The 20,143-nt window shown below is 35.3% G+C and overlaps 1 protein-coding gene across 1 annotated transcript in view; it reads right to left on the reverse strand.

The window, feature by feature from the left end:
* Window positions 1-322: 322 nt before the first annotated feature.
* Elapor2 (endosome-lysosome associated apoptosis and autophagy regulator family member 2) overlaps window positions 323-20,143 on the reverse strand; it is a 136,622-nt gene continuing 116,801 nt past the window's right edge. Inside the window, exons 19-22 of the mRNA XM_048339927.1 lie at window positions 10,532-10,658; window positions 7,896-8,074; window positions 6,657-6,822; window positions 323-1,413 (exon numbers count right to left, since the gene is read on the reverse strand). Coding sequence (XP_048195884.1) covers window positions 1,354-1,413; window positions 6,657-6,822; window positions 7,896-8,074; window positions 10,532-10,658 — 532 coding nt within the window. The 3' untranslated portion in view covers window positions 323-1,353. The remainder of the gene's footprint in view (window positions 1,414-6,656; window positions 6,823-7,895; window positions 8,075-10,531; window positions 10,659-20,143) is intronic.

Raw genomic sequence — 20,143 nt, forward strand, 5'->3', positions numbered from 1 at the left:
GTAATCCACCATTTTTTAATCATAATTTTCTGGATCATTTTAAGTAAGAGCAATAAATACTTTATAACATTTAGGGTGCAATAATTTTCTTATTGTGAATAGAATTATATTCATTTTTGAAAATCAAATCGTTGCCTTCTTGGCTTAAAAAATTAAAGACTACAGGGAAATCATAGTCCTTGAAATCATGTAGTAAAATCATAACCACACAAAGCCAGGTAGGGTGGCACACGATATAATCCCAGCACTCAAGAGGCTGAGCAGCTTTGAGGAGCTGCTGACTACATAGCAAAACCCTGCCTCGAATACATAAATAAGTGAGTGAGTGAATGAGGAGTACATAAATAAATAAATAAATAAATTCTGGTTCTTCACAGGAAGGAAATATCCCACTAATATTTTTCTGGAGACTTCCAAATTACCCCACTACAGTTGCACAATGACCTGAAACCCAATATATCAGTATGGTAACATGTACTTAGGACAAGTGTCACAGGTTTTACACATTCTGCATGATTGTGAAAGTGATTTGTTCATCAAATGTATCCATCTTCAAACATCACACAAAGTGAATTTAGACACTTGACTTCTAGATTAACAATTTGTTTTTGTTAATGGAAAGTCGAGGCCTCTCCTTGCCTGTTTGTCATTTTGTTTTTTAAGATTCCTTCAAGCGTTCCGTCAAGCTTTTTTCTTACCAGTTCCAACAAGGCTGAAATTTCAAAGCTATAATAAGTTTTAATAACCCAAGCGCATGCTAATACTCCCTAAGATATTACAAAGAACTTAGCCTTTTGAAATCAAGAAAACATACCCTACAAGGGGGGAAAATTTTTATTGTCTTTAACTGCTTACCATTTTAATAGAAAAGATCTTTTCAGGTCTGTTGGAAATAAATAATGGGAAATATTTTTTCAAATCTTTCTCAAAATACAAACAAAGACAAGACATAAATAGGATCACAAGGCATATGCTCACATCTGCCCTCCAAAACACACTCCTTTTCTGTAGACGTGATAAAGAATAAAAGTTACCCATTAATTATATGGCATGCATCAGCAGTGCACTGGTGGGCTTGAACTGGGTTTTCAGTCATGTGTATATACAGACAAATCTCTTCCTGAGTTAAGCTACATCTTCAGTTGAGACCCAAATCATCTGTTTCCCTTTATTTGGCAAGGTACTCGACCATGGGATAAGGCAATCAATATTTCTACCTCCTGCCCTTTGCAGCAGCATGGCCTTTGTGATCACCAACACGACAGGTGTCAGGACAAGCCCTAACATATGGTCCAGTGAAACCACAGAGCAGCTTTCTTTATTCTCTGAGTCTGAAGTCTACAGAACTTGTCTTCATATATTGGGAGATCTTGAGGATTTCAGTTGAACAGATTCAAAATGATCTTCTTTATCCTAAAGAAAAGGTATTTAAAAAAAAAGAATGAATTAACTGAAATTCAAATAAGAATTTAGGATCGTACTTATCCAGAAGGGAGGTTCCAAAAATCATTTTCATCCATGCACCTGCCAGTTGTAATTAGGATTTTACATTTAAAGTAAGGCAACAGACAGAATACAAATAGCATGGGTACCCTGAAGCACAGTTTTGACATCTAAGCAATAAGACAGACAAATCCAAAATAGAAGCAAAAACATAAGATTGTGACGGATATTAGAAGATGTAGCTTTGATTCCTGTGAAGAAACAAATCATTGAGACCCTTCCTGAGGACATACATGACCTTGGGATTGAAACCCAGTAACTTTGACATGCTAACGTTGAGCAACATAGAACTGACAGAAACTAAATAATCTCGAAATTATTGACATTATTTTAGGTTATATTATGATAGTGTTCTTAAAATAGCAGTAGCATAAACTGAAAAATAATAAAATGGACAGCAACAATAAAGAAGGACACTAAAAAGACAGGCGAGCACTTGAATTCACTGATATACTTCAGGAAATCACTCTATTGAAATAAATTGTTGGTGGAGAAAAAGAAATCAAATACAGGGTTTCCCAAAAGTATTACTTATGAAAGATGGAAAAAGCTTTCTAAATACTTCTGGAAAAGCAAGACAAAAAAAACAAGGATTATTTTTAAAAATAGGAGAAGAAAATCTAGTCTAAGTATGTAACTCAGTGGTAGAGCTGACTAGCATAAGCAAGATCCTGGCTTTCATCTCAAGCATGAGGAAGAAGAAAGGAGATAGGACAACAGAGGTAGAGAGAGAAGAGTGGAGATGGAAAGGGACATGGAGGAATAGAGAGAGAATGTAAGAATTCTGAGTGATAGTTAGATGTGTGTCTGAATAAATGGTATAAAATGAGAAATGACAGGAAATCAACACTTGAATAGAGAAGTCTAGGAAGTTTTGTGCTATTATTTTTTTTAATCACAGCACAAATACCAACATACTCTTTCCCCTGTCTTTGTATAGAAGACAAACTTCTGGGAGGACAGACCAAATGTACTTGGTTCTTTCACTGATGAGCTCTGTGAGAACTTGCCTCGTTTATCAGCCTTAACAAGTTTTTAGAATATCCACTGATTAATCAAATATTTATTAAATATCCAATACTAAGGCAGGACCATAGGAATACAAAACTGAGTATGGCAAAAGACTTCCCCCAAGGAGCGAGAAATATATAAGTAAGAGCTTTTTAGGATATCTGACATGAGCTAGAAAGGAAATCTAATTTCTGTGGCTGTTCCTTGAAAATAAATTCAACATGATCTTTATGGAAGGAGAGACACCTGTTGGTTATCCTCAAGGTAACATTTAAAGGAAAACACTGAAAACCTTTTATTCAATCATGTTGGGAGCATGGGACTTTCCATGCCACATTCTCTGCATACCTGCAGAATGTTGTCCCTGTTGCTACTGGTGCAACAGGATGCATACATGTGCATTATGTATGTGTGCATAATAAGTGAACCAGTACAACCAATAGACTGGGACATCTGAAGGCAGGAACTAAAACTCTTCATTTTTTTAATCTCAACACCACAAAAACATGTGGTTAGAAATCAGGATTTCTAATCCCTAGCTAACAACTGTCGACTAATAAGTAAATCTCTACAGATTTCAGTTCATTCTCGTGTTGAATAAGGACATGCACAGGGCAGTCTATTGAAGCTCAAATTCAAAAGTCTATGCCCAAGCTCCCAGCAGCTTCATCACTCATGTCCTCACAACACTCCTTCTTTTCCATGCTCAAGTTATCTCCTCTTACCCCACTAGTTAACTGTGCACACGTGTGTGATATCTCTCCTCCAATCATCTACATAGTGTCTTAGAGAAGAATGTGTTTCTAATTTGATATAGAACCCAAACCTAGCAAAGCATCTTACAGTGTCTCCTGAATGACAATGGAATAAACAAATTCTTTCATTTCTTTTAACAAATAAAACTGAATAGTATTTTTCAACTGCTGGGAGGAGTGTGTGTGTGTGTGTGTGTGTGTGTGTGTGTGTGTGTGTGTGTGTGTTTATATGCAGGAAAATTCATAATCAGGTATGGACTTTAGAACCTAATTGGAAATACATAAAAAAAATCCCTACATGATACAACTCAAAAACTTAGAAGTATTTTTGCTTTTGAAATCATGCATAACAAACTTTGACAATGGCAACACACTGTAAGACCTGTACCATGCTACTCATAACAGCTTTATTCACAGTCGAGCACTAGAAATGATACAGAAGAACAAATAAACATGTTTAATTTATCCATGCTACAGAATACTATTCTTGAATAAAAGAAAATCTAACCAAACACCAAGGTGAATGAGTCTCAAAAACACTTTTTTCAGTGTGACAAAAATATTGCACAAAACACTAGGTATTATATGACTGCAGTTATATAAAGCTCTAAACAGACACATACATTTTAATAGGTCATCAGACCGTTTATTTGGGAGGACGAGGAATTGACTCTTTGCCAAAGGACATGAAGCTGCTTCCCAAAGATGATGCTAGCATTCCAAACCTTGACAGAATTTGGAGTTTTACAGATGTACACACCTCTCAAAATTAAAAAAAATACCATAGGAATACTTGAGATTGTGTGTACTTCACCTTAAAATATCTATCTCATAAATTGTACATGTTTAGAAGATGATTTCTCATAGAAGTCCACAGCTTGCTCTAGAACATCAAATAACGTCAGGCTTCTCAACAAATAAAAAAGATGGGCAGATGGATAAGTATAATAGAATAGTAAGTATAATAAACTTTGGTATTTGGTTAATGTTATAGCACTATTTCTTTCAATTTTTCTATAACAATTCCAAATTCCATTTTAAAAATAAAAACAAAACAGAATAGCATGTTGACTAAAATCCCTGTCCTAAATAAAAGGTTGCCAATTCAACCTTTTCAAAGAGCAAATCATTTAGTCTTGACTTTATCTGATTATTATTGATCACATTAATTATTATTGATAAATTAATTAACTTTTATTGTTTCTAAAGAAATTTTTCAAGCTGTTACTGTTCTGAACATAATATAACAACAGATGAGAGATAGTGAAATATGAAGAAACACTAAAAAGTTTATGTAATATTTTAACCTACTCTTCCCTGAAAAATTTCATATATTCTTTGGGTATCCCCTGCAGACTAGTAATTTGAAATCTATCCAGCAATCAAGGAAAAACTTTTTTGTTTTTGTGGTTTCCCTTCCTTCCTTCCTTCCTGCCTGCCTTCCTTCCTTCCTTCCTGCCTGCCTTCCTTCCTTCCTTCCTGCCTGCCTGCCTTCCTTCCTGCCTTCCTTCCTGCCTTCCTTCCTTGCTTCTTCCTGCCTTCCTTCTTCCCTCCTTTCCTTCCTTACTTCCTTCCTTCCTGCCTTCCTTCCTTCCTTCCTTCCCTGCTTCTTCCTGCCTTCCTTCTTCCCTCCTTTCCTTCCTTCCTTCCTTCCTTCCTTCCTTCCTTCCTTCCTTCCTTCCTTCCTTCCTTCCTTCCTTCTGCCAGTCCTGGGACTTGAACTCAGGGCCTGGGCTCTGTTTCTGAGCCTTTCTGTGCTCAAGGCTACCGCTCTACCACCTGAGCCACACCACCGGTTTCAGTTTTTTCTCTGACTAGTTTATTGGAGATAAAAGAGTCCTGCCTGGGCTAGATTTGAACCACAATCCTCAAATGTTAGCCTCCTGAGTATCTAGGATTACAGGCATGAGCCACCAGCACCTAGCTGTACCTTTTTATTTTCTCTTGTCTGTAAGATTATCTTTTGAGGGAAGAGTGAGGGGGGCAGAGATCTGGTGGGACAGAGTGAACAAATGCAGCAGTGATACTCACTAGACAGTATGCTGAAAATGAACTACACAACTTGTGGGTACGGATGGGGGTGGGAAGAAACTGGGAGAGGGTAAGGGAAAGGGTGATAGTGTTCAAAAGGAAATATACTCAAAACCTGACTTATGTAACTATAACCCCTCTGTACAACACTTTTACAATAAGTGTTTTTTTAAAGAAATGTACTCATTACTTGACTTATGTAATTGTAACCACTCTGTACATCACCTTTAATATATGTATATATATACGCATACATGCATGCATGCATACATACATACATACAGAGAGAGAGAGAGAGAGAGAGAGAGAGAGAGAGAAGTAGAGCTGTCACTCAAGTGGTAGTGTCCTAGTCTTGAGCACAAAACAGATCAGGGACAGAACCTAGCCCTAAGGTCAAGTGCCAGGACTCAAACAAACAAACCCCCTCTATTTTGTGCCTAAATTAGGAAAGTAGAAAGAAATGGTTACTGAACCACTCAATAAAATAATTTTTTGTTACTTGTCTATCTTGCTGTAAATCATTTGGATGTACACTTTCTTTTTCTGTTTCATTCTATTTTTGATCATTCTATCTTTTGATCTTGAATATGCTGGTGATTTGAATCTTTTAAGTCAATGATGACAAATGTCAGTAAAATGTGTTTTCAGTAACACTCAAGCCCTTGCATTCTGTTTGGCTACAGTAATTGTGCCAGAGCTAACAAATGTGACAGCAGCTGATAGGGTGCCTAAAATGCCTTAATAGCTTTTGTCATGATTTTGTTTTCTCTATGAGAAATAATCTTATGAATAAACACAAGAACTATGGATAAGCATGGGTAATTTCTCGTTTTAGAAAGTTATAGAACATCTTTGTGAAAAAGTAATATTACACAATACTTGCTTGAAATGAATTATTAAAACATACTAATTCAAAGACTATATTTTCTCATTTGTTCTCTTCTTCTAAGCAACTACTATTAATTGCTTTCTATCCAAACACTAGCATCAATATTTAGCAGTAATATGATATTTCTTTTCACTTACTCTTGGACCTATTGACACATGAGTACATAGTTATCCAATTTCCTGCAGCCACAAAGTCACACAGTACTCCAATACTTTGACATATAAAATTTTTTCATGTAACTCCTTATTTATGCTGTATAAGGTTTTTTATACTTTTGTTAGCAGATAAAATGCTGCTGCAGTATGAGTTCTTATATTTCTATAATTTACTTCAAAGAATATTTCTGCTGGACAAATATGCATTAAGATATAAAAATGTTGACTGGAAGAACTTGCAGGAAAACATTAAATTAATATGGTTCTAGTTTACAAATGCTCAGAAACTTCAGGTTAATGTTCTGCTCTCACCTTTGTTGCCAAAGATTTCAGTTTTCTCAGTAGTGATTGTTTATTAGAATATACAATTTCTTCTTCATTATCTTCTCCTTCCATAATAGCACAACTGTCTGCAGCTGGGAGCTCACACTCTTTTGAATTAGTTGTCATTATTAGTTTGGAATATTTGTACTCCAGTCTAGGCAGTAAATAGATAAACAGGACATTTATACTATTAATAATTAGCACTCATTATAGATGGTCTTATTCTAGCTCATAAAATTGTCTTCTAATTAATTGCTCCACCAACCTATTTCCCTCACCTATGGCCAGATATCAATTATCTACATAAAATATTTCCCAATTTCCAAGGATGTCATAGAATCAATGCAATGCAGTCCATTTTATCACTTGCTTTACAGGGACTAATTTGTCTAATTAGGAAGATTATTTGTTTAAAAAAAAGCATTAAGGCCTGAATTTGTCCTTATTACAATGTTAATTAATTAATATATATATTTAATATATGTCAATATATTAATATTTACATTTTAACATATTTACTATGTGTTAATTAGTATGTATTAAGATACCAATTCACTATTATGTTTTCTAGAGTTTATATCATAAGGATGACACTATCAAACCAGTAATTTTTTTTACTAAGTTACACTTTTATACTTAATTATTATTTCAAATATTATAGTTGTCCCTAGATATTAGAGTATAAATTCTCCACTATCCTGAGATAAAAATTATAGCAAAACAAAATTCAGACCATGTAATAGATCAATACAGCTTCAGGTATTAGACTCATGATTCAGCCGAGATTCTTGGAGACATGGAGTATAAATGTGACCTTTGCTTATATACTTAGTCCATGTCCTTGCAAATATATACCCACAACAAATTTAAAAGAAAAGATGGAGGGAAAAAAGACAGCATGCTGTCATAAAGAGAAAACCAAACCCAGAATAATTCTGCTTTCCAGTATCATCTCTGCTGCCTAGGTAAATTGTAGTCTCCAGTTTTCATTGTTTTATAATAAATGAGTCCAAATCTGTGAAGTCTGATATTCTATGAGCTTTCTATTACTTAAACCATCATCATTCTTCTGTTTGCTTTTACGAAGGCCTTTCCTGTAGCTCCTACACTGGAAGAAATCTTGTGATTCTTAGATGATCTACTAGATACAGTAATTAAGCCTAAAATGTACACAACATAAGCAAAGCCTCCAGTTCATATGTGATCATTCCAATGAGGTTTACTTACTTCTGATTCTTTTTCCAAAAGTAGCAAGTGAGAGCCACCAGCAAAACAGCTGTGAAAGCTCCTACACCGGCTCCCACTTTGAGCCAAAAGTCAACTGTTTCACATGTCGACAATTTTTTCTCAGGCAAAGCAATTCCTTTGGTGCACCATTTAGGTTCATTCCATACATATAGAGTTTCCTTATAAAAATGATCAAATAGGAAAAAATGAGATTTAGATTCAATTGTTAAAGCTAAATTTCTTATTGGGTCAATATCTTGTATAGAAGAAGAAAAGATTTGTTAATCTTTAGTCATAGTAGGCATGGAGGATTATTCCAAATTCATTCAATAAAATATCTGGAAATAAGGGATAAAATACAGAGGATACTATGCGAAGACATATAAATAAAATGAAAAGATAAAGATATAAATTGTCACATCAAAGAAGCTCACTTTATAGTGAAGCAGTTGAATAAAAATGACTATCTAGACCCATCTTTTATGTTGTTTTCCTTAAACTTTGATCATCCCTGAATTTTTTTAAATTTTTGTGTTGTCAAAATGACTTACAGAGGGGTTAAAATTTCCTATGTAAGACAGTGAGTAAATTTCTTATCAATTATGTTTTTAAATGAAATCTTGGGTTTTTGATCTAGCATTAATTGGGATGGATTTCACTCATACATCATGGAGACATAATGACACAACAAGACACTTCCCTGAGTTGAGTAGGCAGAACCTAAATCCAGGGCATGCTGGTTTCACCAGGCCTAGACATGTTGGCTGTCTGACATGAAAATAGATGAAGAAATCACACTCACATGTCAAAACATGGAGGACATTGTACTGGGGCATCACTACCTACCTACCTACATTCTTGCCTTCCCAAAGTGGGTGACTAAATCCATTTAGGGCAATATTTCCCAAATACCAAATAACAACTAACCAGCAACCAATTAAAATCAACATACTGGGTCTTGAATAGCAACTTTAGGAATAAATAGATTGAGTTCAATGCATAGTTCCTTGTACAATTCAACAGACAGTGATCAATAACAATTTGCATGAAAGATTAAATCCAATGACATTAAATAATCCAGAGCTCTGTAAAAGGAGATTAGTGGTTGAATTGGTTTTAGTCCATGACAACTGTAACATTATCGTAGAGCAAATCAATTATGTTTAAGATAGGCCACATTTTTATAAGAATGATGAGATTGGAAATGTGGAGGCATGTGCAAATTCAGTTGTTGTATCTCTAAAATCATGACAATGAAGAGAAAAGTGTCAACTCAACTCTAGTCAGAAAATGAGTACGTTCTACCAAAAAAAAAAGAAAAAAGAAAGAAAACAGTAGAGATCTTGTCTGTAAAATAACAAACTTCTTTTCAAATGGTATTTCTACATGTTTTGGTCAGCGACTTTACATCATGTCTCTAAAACCAAACAATTACTAAATAAACATAAAAAGGTCTAGGATAGACCTGCCAGAGCACAATAGCTCAATTGCTACATACATATGATTATATAAGATGAGGCTAAGCAAAATGAACTCCAAGAGCTGGAAACAGGAGGATTTTACTGTTGTCATTATGTTTAATGTACTAGGTGAATTTCCTTTGATGTACCCCCTGTGGTCACTGTATATGATTCTGGGACACTGGATATTGTATATATGCTTATCTGAACTAGGGAATGGAAAGAAAAATGAAGGAGGGTGTAACAAATATGACAAGAAATGTACTCACTACCTTATTATTTAACTGTACCCTCTCTGTACATCACCTTATCAATAAAATTTAATTTAAAAAAGAAAAGATTGTGCAAGATTTTGTTTGACTTTACTACATGTATACTGCCCAAAGAAAACAGAAATATCTAATATCAATTGACTAACTTCTAAACATCTAAAAACTTAAAATTAAACAGATACTAATCAACCCAGAGTGTTTAACTTTTCAGTAGGCTCCTAAAACATTAGCAAAGAAAAAAATCAAGTAACTGTAAAAAAAAAAAAAGTCTTACTCTATTCATGAGAAAGCCTTATCTGTTCATCTGACCACATATCATTGGAAACAATAAAATGGCTAACACTCTATCTGAAAGATGAATTCCTCCCAGCATGCAGGTATTCCTGCACGCAGGAATGAAAGATAAAGATAAATTTGATGATAAGTTTTAAAATATCTCTCTCAATGATAGTGCAGTATCACTGTGGATCTTTATGACTTCATGACTTTAGCTGTAATGTTTAATATTCACTTGAAACCTAGTATAGATTTTTGAGATCCAATTTGATAAGAACACTTTCATTGTAAGTTATATAACTCTTTGTTTCTGTAAGCTATCCATGGAGGACTTTAATTTTATAAATTTAACCTCATATACCTCTTTTTTATATATTTTTCAGAATTGGGGAAAGTATATACCCTGTCAACTTAAACTGAAAATTTATAAAGAATGGCTCAGAAAACGGGAAGAAAATAATCCAATTTAGAAGAGTAAATAGACCTATTGCAATATGTTGCAACTACTATTTTCTTCAATGAGGAAGTTTTAGTATCCAAAGAAACTCAGCCTTCTTCATCGATATAATGGAAAACAGAGCAAAAGTTATTTTAATATGACATCTATGTAGACGGGTGTGGGTCTTACCTGAAATCCTCTTTTACAGGCTCCCTCAATCTCATGAAAGTCATGCTCTGTGCACAGAGGGCAAGCTTCAACACTCTCCCACAGGAAATAGAATGTACATCCATCACAGGTACCTGCTGGACATTTGCTAAAGTGAAAAGTAACAGCTTTAATAATAGATTCAATCTGGTCATATTGACACTTTAGGCCCTATTGAATCCTGGGGAACATGTGGATGCTGAAGAAAAATAAATCTAAAGAAGATGAGATCATTCTCTGCACCTAGTCGGATGCCTAGAATAAAAATATAGCAACAAGTGTTATGAAGATGTGGAGAATCTGAGGCCATCACACTCTGTGGCTCATGGGCATGTCAAGTGACACAGCTGCTTTGCAAGAGTCTGATAGTCCTTCAAACGATATTAAATGTGTCATTGCCATCTGTTCCAACATGTCCACTCCTGGGAATATACCCAAGACAAATGAAAATTTATGTTCATGGAAAACCTTAGAAGTGCATATTCAGAGTGATAGAAATAATCCAAATGTTTGTCAAGACATAAATGGATTCATAAAATGTAAAATATCTAGACCATGGAGATAAGCACTAGTAGCTCACAACTGTAATCCTAGATACTCAGGAGACTGAGATCTGAGGAATGTTGTTCTAAGCCATCCTGGGCAGGAATGTCTCTGAGACTCTTATCTCCAATTAACTACCAAAAATCTGAAAGTTGAGTTGTATCATTGAGCAAAAAGCTTAGGAGCATAGGAGCAGTACCCAGGCTCTGAGTTCAAGCCCCAAGACTGACACAGAAAAATCTACACAATAGATTATTATTGACCATATAAATGAATGCACTGATATACACAACACAATTTGGACAAACCTAGAAAGAACCATACTAAATGAATAAAATAGTCACAATATCCCACATATTACAATAATGCTACCCACATAAGAGCTCAGATCAGGAAAATCTATCAGGACAGAAAGATAGCTGCTTAAGGCTAGCAAGGCTTGTATATGGGAAAGAAACACTTAAAATGATCAGGTTTTCTTTTAGAGGCAATGAAGTTGTTATAAAATTGACTACAGAGATAATTATACATGTGTGAATAATAACAAAACACTGAATTTTATGCTCTATATGGATAAACTGTATGCATATGAATTATATCTCCACAAAGCTATTTTTAAAATATTAAAGACATAAACAGATGATAACCACAAAGTGTCCTCTGAAAGTTTCTTGATAGCCACGATGTTCAAGATGAGTCTAGAATATTTAGTAGGATTTAGTCAGACAAAATGGGAACCAAAAGCAAAGAAACTACTATAAATAAATACAATGCTATGATATTACAGGAGGGGTCACAATTGCTGGGTCTCCAATGTAGGGAGTGAGTTAGTGCTCACATAGTCAGGAATAGGTGTCGAGAGGCCTCAAGTGATAAGAAGTTGTAGTTTCTGTTGAAGGTAACCTACTTAGGGAAGATACTCTAGTGACAGAATGACTCATAGAGGTGGGGGACGGGTAGGGGAGGATATAAAATTTTCTAACACAAACAAACCAGCAAACCAAATCAGCCAGGCACCGGTGACTCATGTCTGTAATCCTAGCTACTCAAGAGACTGAGATCTGAGGATTGCAGTTAGAAGCAGTCCAGCAACGAAAGTCTATGAGACACCTATCTCTAATTAAAAAATACTCCAAAGAAAAAAACCAGAAGTAGAGTTCTGGCTCAAGTGGTAGAGCACAAGCCTTGAGCAAAAGAAGCTCAGAGGCAGTACTCAAGTCCCAAGTTCAAATCTCGGGACCAGCACACACACACACACACACACACACACACAATTCTAATATGAAAAAACCCTCAAACCAACTAATTATCAGGTCAATATATATCTCACTGATACAAATGACTTTGCAACCTTGGTTTTCTAGTCTGATGATGACTTCAATAAGTGAAGGCTTTTGCCATTGCTATTGGTGGAAGAAGCTTAGATTACATGGTAAGGACTGCCAGGAGTCACACATCAGGCAAAGCCTGAAGGGAGATTTTGTTGAAACATTGCTTTCTGGCAGGAAGGCTCATTATATCAATGTGCCTCTTTCAATTTAAAGACAGAGAAACACAGCATGGCTCAAAATTAGCTTGCTATTACTGGGTACAGAATCCTCACTGATTAAAGCCAGAAGCTATTTGGAAAGTTTCTAGTGTGAATAGCTGTTTTGTTCATGAATTCATTAACACTAGAGGAATGTTGTTGTCTTCATTTGTGGCCCACACTTCCAGCTTACTTCAGTCAAGCCATATACATATTGGGTTTCTCCTGACAAACTTCTTCAGACCTTGGGTGGTGCCGAATGCAGGACTCCTGAAACACGTCACAGCAAATCGATACACAACATACTGAGAATCAAAGGCCCACTACCTACAAAAAGAGGAGTAATACATATTTTCAGACTAAGAAAGAGGTTTAAAAAGAGTAAAAGAAGATGCAATAGATAAGTGCCATGTCACAGGAAAATATTATGCCTATTTTCTACTTTCGAGATTAGTTAAAACAACTCAGTTATTTTTCATAAAATATTGGGTGGCTGACAAAAATACCTCCAAAACTTAATTATTATTTGCATAACAATGACTTTCAACCTTAAAGTTAATTGTATTTTCTGTTAACTTGGTTAAAAAAAAAAGAAAGCTACTTCCAAGGCATTTTCTGTTATTTTTGTCCAACAACAAAAAAGGATGCAATGATATATTTTTGCAAATTGCTTTGTTAAATAGCAATCCCTCTGTACAACTACTTCAAAATGTTTACAAAGCAATGAAGAGTGAAGTATCTATCATAAGGAAACTAGAAAAAAATAAGTGTTAAAAAATTGGGGGAGAGGGAGAAAGGGGATTTAAGCCTCTTGTGAATACTCAGTTAGAATAACCCTTCTAACTGGACATTGGAATAACTATTTTCCCACAAATGTCTCCTCTCTGCCTGTTTTTCATTTGTCAAAATCAAATACCAGATTGGGAATGTGTCTTAGTGGTAGAGTGCTTACCTAGCATGTATGAAGCTCTGGGTTTGATTCCTTAGTACCACATAAACAGAAGAGGCCAGAAGTGGTGCTATAGTTCAACTGGTAGAGTACTAGCCTTGAGCAAAAGAAGCTCAGGGACAGTTCTCAGGCCCTGAGTTAAAGCCCCAGGACTGGGGAAGAGAAAGAAAGAAGGAAGGATGGAAGGAAGGAAGGAAGGAAGAAAGGAAGGAAGGAAGGGAGAGGAAGAAAAGGAGAGAGAGGAAGGAAGGGAAGGGAAGGCAAGGGAGAAAGAAAGAAAAGAAAAGAAAGAAAGAAAGAAAGAAAGAAAGAAAGAAAGAAAGAAAGAAAGAAAGAAAGAAAGAAAGAAAGGAAGGAAGGAAGGAAGGAAGGAAGGAAGGAAGGAAGGAAGGAAGGAAGGAAGGAAGGAAGGAAAGGAAAGGAAAGAAGGAAGGAAGGAAGGAAGGAAGGAAGGAAGGAAGGAAGGAAGGAAGGAAGGAAGGAAGGAAGGAAGGAAGAAAGAAAATCAAATACCTACCCTATTGTCTTCACAGGGTAGATTTAATGGATTCAATAAGAGAACAATTTTGGAAAGTTTAAAGCACTGCAAAAATATAAAAGACTATTAACGGCACACATCACTTTCTAGAGAACTGATAGAAGAAATGCAACAAAAAAAAATTAAGACATTGGTGTAATTTATAAGGCTGTCATTAAGTGTCAATACACCACAGTGATTCAGTACTATCCTTTATAGATTTCACTTTTTAAAAGATCCTCAGGTTAAAAGGAGTTTAAAATCAATTTCTTTATTCTTTTAACCCCATGAGTTATTTAAAATGTGGCATATCCAAATTCGATTCTTTGTTATAAATATGTTTCCATTTGAATCAAACTTTCTCTATGAGGTAAGGAGGTATGAAGCAATAATAATTTCTGTAGCCCTCAATTATAAATTAAAATGGAAAGGAAAATGCAACAGAGAAAATAATAATAATTTATTTTTTACCAAGTCAGAAGACAAAAGCAAATAGTAAAACAGAAACATATATTATTGTCAAATATGTGATATTTTTCCCTTGATGATCTGTGTCACCACCATTTTTATGCTCCCTCCTCTGCCACCATTAATGCTGGAATGCAGAGATGCCACTATTAGCATTTATTTTATATTCTATGCATTACTCAATTATCACATAAATTAGTGAACAAATGCATACATAAAGAGAGTGTGCATGGGGAAGGATGCAAACATGACCCATGGCATTCAAGGCCGGGGTTCTTTAGGATAACGAGATGTGCTAGAAATTCTAGGCAAGCAAATGAACAGTTGAAAGGGTGACTGTGTGGACTCGATTTTATAGATAAATGAGGGAAAGGCTTCCCAGTTTCCTTACTTGGCTTCTGATATTGTCTTATGAATTGGGATGGCATAAATGATGTGTAGGAACTCAGAGGAATCCATGTGTAAATCTTAAATACCAAGACAGGATCCATCTGTTGGGGATATAACTAGACAGATCACCAAACTATTTTAATTGTCATTTAAATAAATCCTCTTTTCCAAAGCAGGATCAACTTGGTGAATATCATGAATTCTTAGAGAAGAATCTTCTCTTGCAGGCTAATACTATAGCATTACTTATTTGTATAGTTTATAAGTCAGTATAAGTTCATTTGCCAAAACATTATTCAGAATTCAAAGTTGAAAAAGATCATCTAAATTGCCAGTACATTTCTTGCTCTTCTAAAATATTTTCAGGAAACTGTGGGAAAGGACTGTCTTGGGTTCCTAGAACATTTATCATGTACCATTGTCACATGAGGCTTTTGTGGGCTTATTGGAGCCCCATCTCAGGTTACTCAGAGTGTTATCCTCTGGCCTGGGTGATGCTAACCAATCTGCGTTGGTGATTTCTTTCAGCTTTAGCATCACAGGAAACTCTACCTTTCTCTACTGAGAATGTCTTTTCATGGGAGGAAACTCTTTTTGTTTAAGATCAATAAAACGCCATTGTACTTTGTTTCAGTTTTCTTTGGAAAAGATGAAGTCACTTGTAAGTGTGTTTTAATCTATCAAACTGCTATAAAAATACACTAATCTGAGTAACCTAAAAACAGCAAGAACCCGCCCCCATTATATTTCTAGGGACTGGGAAATCCAAGATGAAGATGCCAACAGATTCAGTGTCAAATGAGGGCTTGTTTTCTCTGCTCCATAAACATTGCTTATCTTTCTGAGTCCCACACAACAGAGAGAGGTAGCTCTCTCCTTTGCTTGCTATAAGGGTGATCCTTCCATTAAAGTTAGCAGAGCCCTCGTGACCTAATAACTCCCCTAGTCACTGCCTCCTAATACAAGCAGCTTGGTTTCAGCATTAGGAGATGTTTTTATAGCAAATGAATTTGGGGAGATAGCCACATTCAGACCCTAACCTTCTGTGTTTGAGCATACCACATAAAACCAGGAATGTAAAGCTATACTAAACTCCTGCAAGAACTTCCCTTTCTAAGGAGTCTGCCTTCTTGAATTAACAAAAGTCAATAAATTAAGATTTGGACAGATAAAATTAATTCACATTATGCAGTTCTCATTCATCTGCAGATTCTATAGCTTCTTTAGTGGAAAAAAGATGTTATCGCTCTTATTTTAAAATTGATCCTAATACTTGGTGTTTTGTGATACTGTTACATCATCTCTTAAAATTACTTATTAGTGGTTAATATAGCGTCAGTCAGCCCATTATTCATATTCCCATTGATTGATCACAATAGCTTTTAGTGATTTATGTGTGTTCAAGATGCTTTTATATGTTCTACAAATATATTTAGTTTTAACATTTTAGGTTATATTGCCTTTTTAATTTACCATGCACAGATTTCAATGTTTATAAAACTCTCCAAAATATTGTAGAAAGAACAATAATAAAGAACTCATTTAATCATCTTCCTCTGACTCTTAACAATTTAAAATGGATAAAATTTTATTATAATTCTGCAAATATAATACTAAATACAATCAAATGTTATATTATAATCCAATAAATGTGGTGGTTTTATGTAAAGACTATAGATCAGAGATCCTGGTATGTTTAAACCACGAACACAATCAGGACAGAACTGTAAAGCCTCTCTTGTGAGAAACTGTATTTTCAAAGGTCACACTGATAATGAATTTGGGCTTTGAAGAGGTTTAAGCAAGACAATTTTAGACTGATTTATAACATACTCAAGCAGCTAAAAATAAATTTGCAAGAAAGACAGATGCAGACAATACTTTCAACTTTAATTCATAGTATTCATAAAGACAGCTTGATTGAGGGAAGGTAACTCATTTAAAAGAAAGCATGAATAACTCATAGGTCAGCTGAGTTATCTACTATGATAAATGTACTGTTCGTCTTTGCTTAGAGTGTTTCTTTGTAAAACTCTGCTCATGAGGAATTACAGGGCAGAAATGGCAAGAATACAAGAACAAGATGGCATGAAAAGAAGAGACATTAGAAAACCATTCCATCTTGACTATGCTGTTAGATGTCTTTGCACCCCAGGGCCTCAATGCTTCCAACTGTGTAAATTGAATGGGTTTAACTCAAATACCTCACAGACATTACTGCCATGCTATTATCAGAGTCAAAGTGATTCCCTGTGACTACTTTCTAACAGTCTTTAATATATAATCTTCATGCTAATTAACATTTCTTATGTTTTTACTCTTTGGATAGATCACATTATTCCAAATGAACAAAGAGCTTACCTAAGGTTTTGACTCAAGATTGTTGCAGCCTGCCAGGTGATCTATTTAGGGATATTAGCATTTTCTTGTATTTGCAGCTTATGCTCCACTCAAGGAACACATTTCACTAAAAATATCTCAAAAGTCCATTCCATTTGTTAGATTTCATCTACCACAGACACCATACTGATACAGTTTCATCTAAAATATCTCACACCCTCCAGAATTGTGAAATTAGAAACCACGTATATTTGCCAGACCAAACAGACAGGTTGTGGTTTCCAATTGCAGAAGAGTAGGCAGCCTGGATGATGTACTGCTCCTCCTTCAAATTCACATGTGGCAAGGAAAAAAATACATATTTCCCTGTTCTCCCACTTCTTCTTATGGCATCATTTTCTAAATGCTAAGGGTCTTTTGATAGTTTCCCAGGGCAGCAAGATTCAGAGTCGCAACCAACATTACTACTTGTTCTTGAGCAAGGAAGAGAATTCCTGAGGGTGGCATCCTTACCCTGCCAGTGTCTCCCTTTGAGACATCTTGGTCAGTAAGAGGCTTCTCAAAGCCAAGAGTCTGATTAGCATCTTTCTCTCTTCCCTGGAGATATTAAGACTCCCAAAAAACGCAAAACAAATCCCTTCAAAAGTATCTTGAGAAATCTGGTTATGTCAACATTTCTTTCCTAGCAGAAAAATCTCTATCCAGCCCTGAAGCTATTTAAAAATATATATATAATTATTTTAGGACAAGCTTCTGTGGCGTGTTCTGATCCTAGAGCGCCCCCTTGTGTCCTGAGGGGAAATTGATTCAAGAGAAAACTAAAGGTCATTTGGATGGTGAGGATCAAGTAGTTTCTTACTGCAGCTATTCATACATCTCAATTAGCACTCCAATTCCAATTAAATTTTTACCGAGATACACAGGAAGGACTCCACCATGAAAACTATAATGTCTTAACTTATCTTAAGATGCAAAAAGAAAAATATGTTTTAGAATCTTAGCAAAAGAAGAAAAGTAAGTAAAAAGAAAAGTAAGTAAAATTGTAAGTTAAGACAAATTGTTTTCAAATTTTAATATGCATCAAAACTGACATACGCTTTTCAGAATATATTCCTAAGCTCAACACCAAGATATTCTGTACATTTAAAAATCAATCCTAAAAATAGATAACCGAAGGTTTTCTGCTGCAAGTGATCTTGAGAAACTTGGGCAAAGAGAGAAAAGTTTCCTAAGTGGCAAAGATTGCCAGAGGTCAAAAGAGAAACTTAACATTTTTCTCTACATAAGGAAAAAAATCAGTTGCCAAATGCTATCATTTAAACTCACAAGACTGTTTTCAAGAAATTAATCTTGGAAGAGGAAATACATGGGACGGAGAAGAATGTTGCAAGGCGTGACTCTCAACAAGAAGCATGGAATAAACTCCAAAAAGTGAAAGGAAATTTTTTTTCCTTTGTTGCTGATACAGTTTTCTTATTTGTAAGTTTATTTGTTTTGGAGGAGGCAAAAGGAGCACAGAAATAGTGGAACAAAGCGCAAAATAAATAGGCAGTGATGGCTGGGAATATGGCCTAGTGGCAAGAGTGCTTGTCTCAATAATTAAGCAGTGATATTAATTAGAGACTATGTTGAAAATAAATTAAGACAACTTGTTGGGGAAGGAGGCCAGGAAGGAAAAACTAGGAGAAAGTGAAAGAAGTGCCATTGTTCAAAAAGAAATGTACACATTACCTGACTTATATAACTGTAACACCTCTGTACATCACCTTTATAATAACAATAAAGAAATATGGAACACATAGATGAACAGATTAAATTGTAACCTCCTAACACAGCCCTATGAAGTTCAGAAAAAAATTCTTTAAAAAAATCAAAATTTACCTAAATGAGTCAGATAATGTTCTGCTTTCCAAAGGTCAGACCTCATATTAGAAGCAGCACCTTTAGTCAGTCATCAAGGTAGGGTCAGGAGAATCCTGCAAAGTCTGATAAAGACCCTCAAAGTACTACAGTCGGGAGAATGAGCACCTGAACTCAAAGCTACCAGCATACTGTCAGAGACTGTGGAAGACCTGTGCTTTTGTTGCTGGAATCTTTGATCATATCTTTTCATAAAGACACGGTGTTTGCTGCCTGGGACTCTGACTCAGAGATTGGTGGGGAATCCTCTGATGTTCAAAATAATTTGTTTCTTCCTGTTCCTCTCACTGCTACTTATTACCTTTTTATTCTGAATTACATTATTCTCTCACCTTGAATACATAAAGGGAAAAAATAATTCACAGATCTATGTGAACCAGAGAGAAGCAGTTGGTGAGAAGAGAGTGTTTCAGTAGCTTTATACCCCAAAATGAACTGAAAATACTGTGAAACCACTGGAAATATTTTTAGGATACACAAATACTTCAAGCCATGCTTAGACTAGAGTTTCAATCCATACATAACATGGAGCAAAATCTCTCAATGGTTATTACAAAACTGTAAAACCCAAAGCAAATCAGTCATTTTCATTTTTAAAGTATATGCTTTTGCACTTTGATGGAGGAAAATATGTACAAAATCAAACTATGATCAAATGGAATCAATCCTAGTGAGATTAAAAGCAATCTACATATTGAATAATACATAACTGAAGAAATCAGGAGACATTTAAATGTCCCTTGTGCCATGAAAGTAGTCTTTAAGTTGACAGTTTCTTGAACCCAGAAAATTGCTTATATTCTCCTAGTGGCCTCACTCAAAGTAGACTGTATTAATCATATAAAAAGAGCCACTACCTCAGTGCCAATCAATCTACTGAATTGAATTAGACTCCATAGGTCAGACTTACCTTAATGATTCTGCTACTATTTGTTAGTA

This window comes from Perognathus longimembris, chromosome 2 (genome assembly GCF_023159225.1).
Source record: "Perognathus longimembris pacificus isolate PPM17 chromosome 2, ASM2315922v1, whole genome shotgun sequence".
Lineage (NCBI taxonomy): Eukaryota > Metazoa > Chordata > Mammalia > Rodentia > Heteromyidae > Perognathus > Perognathus longimembris.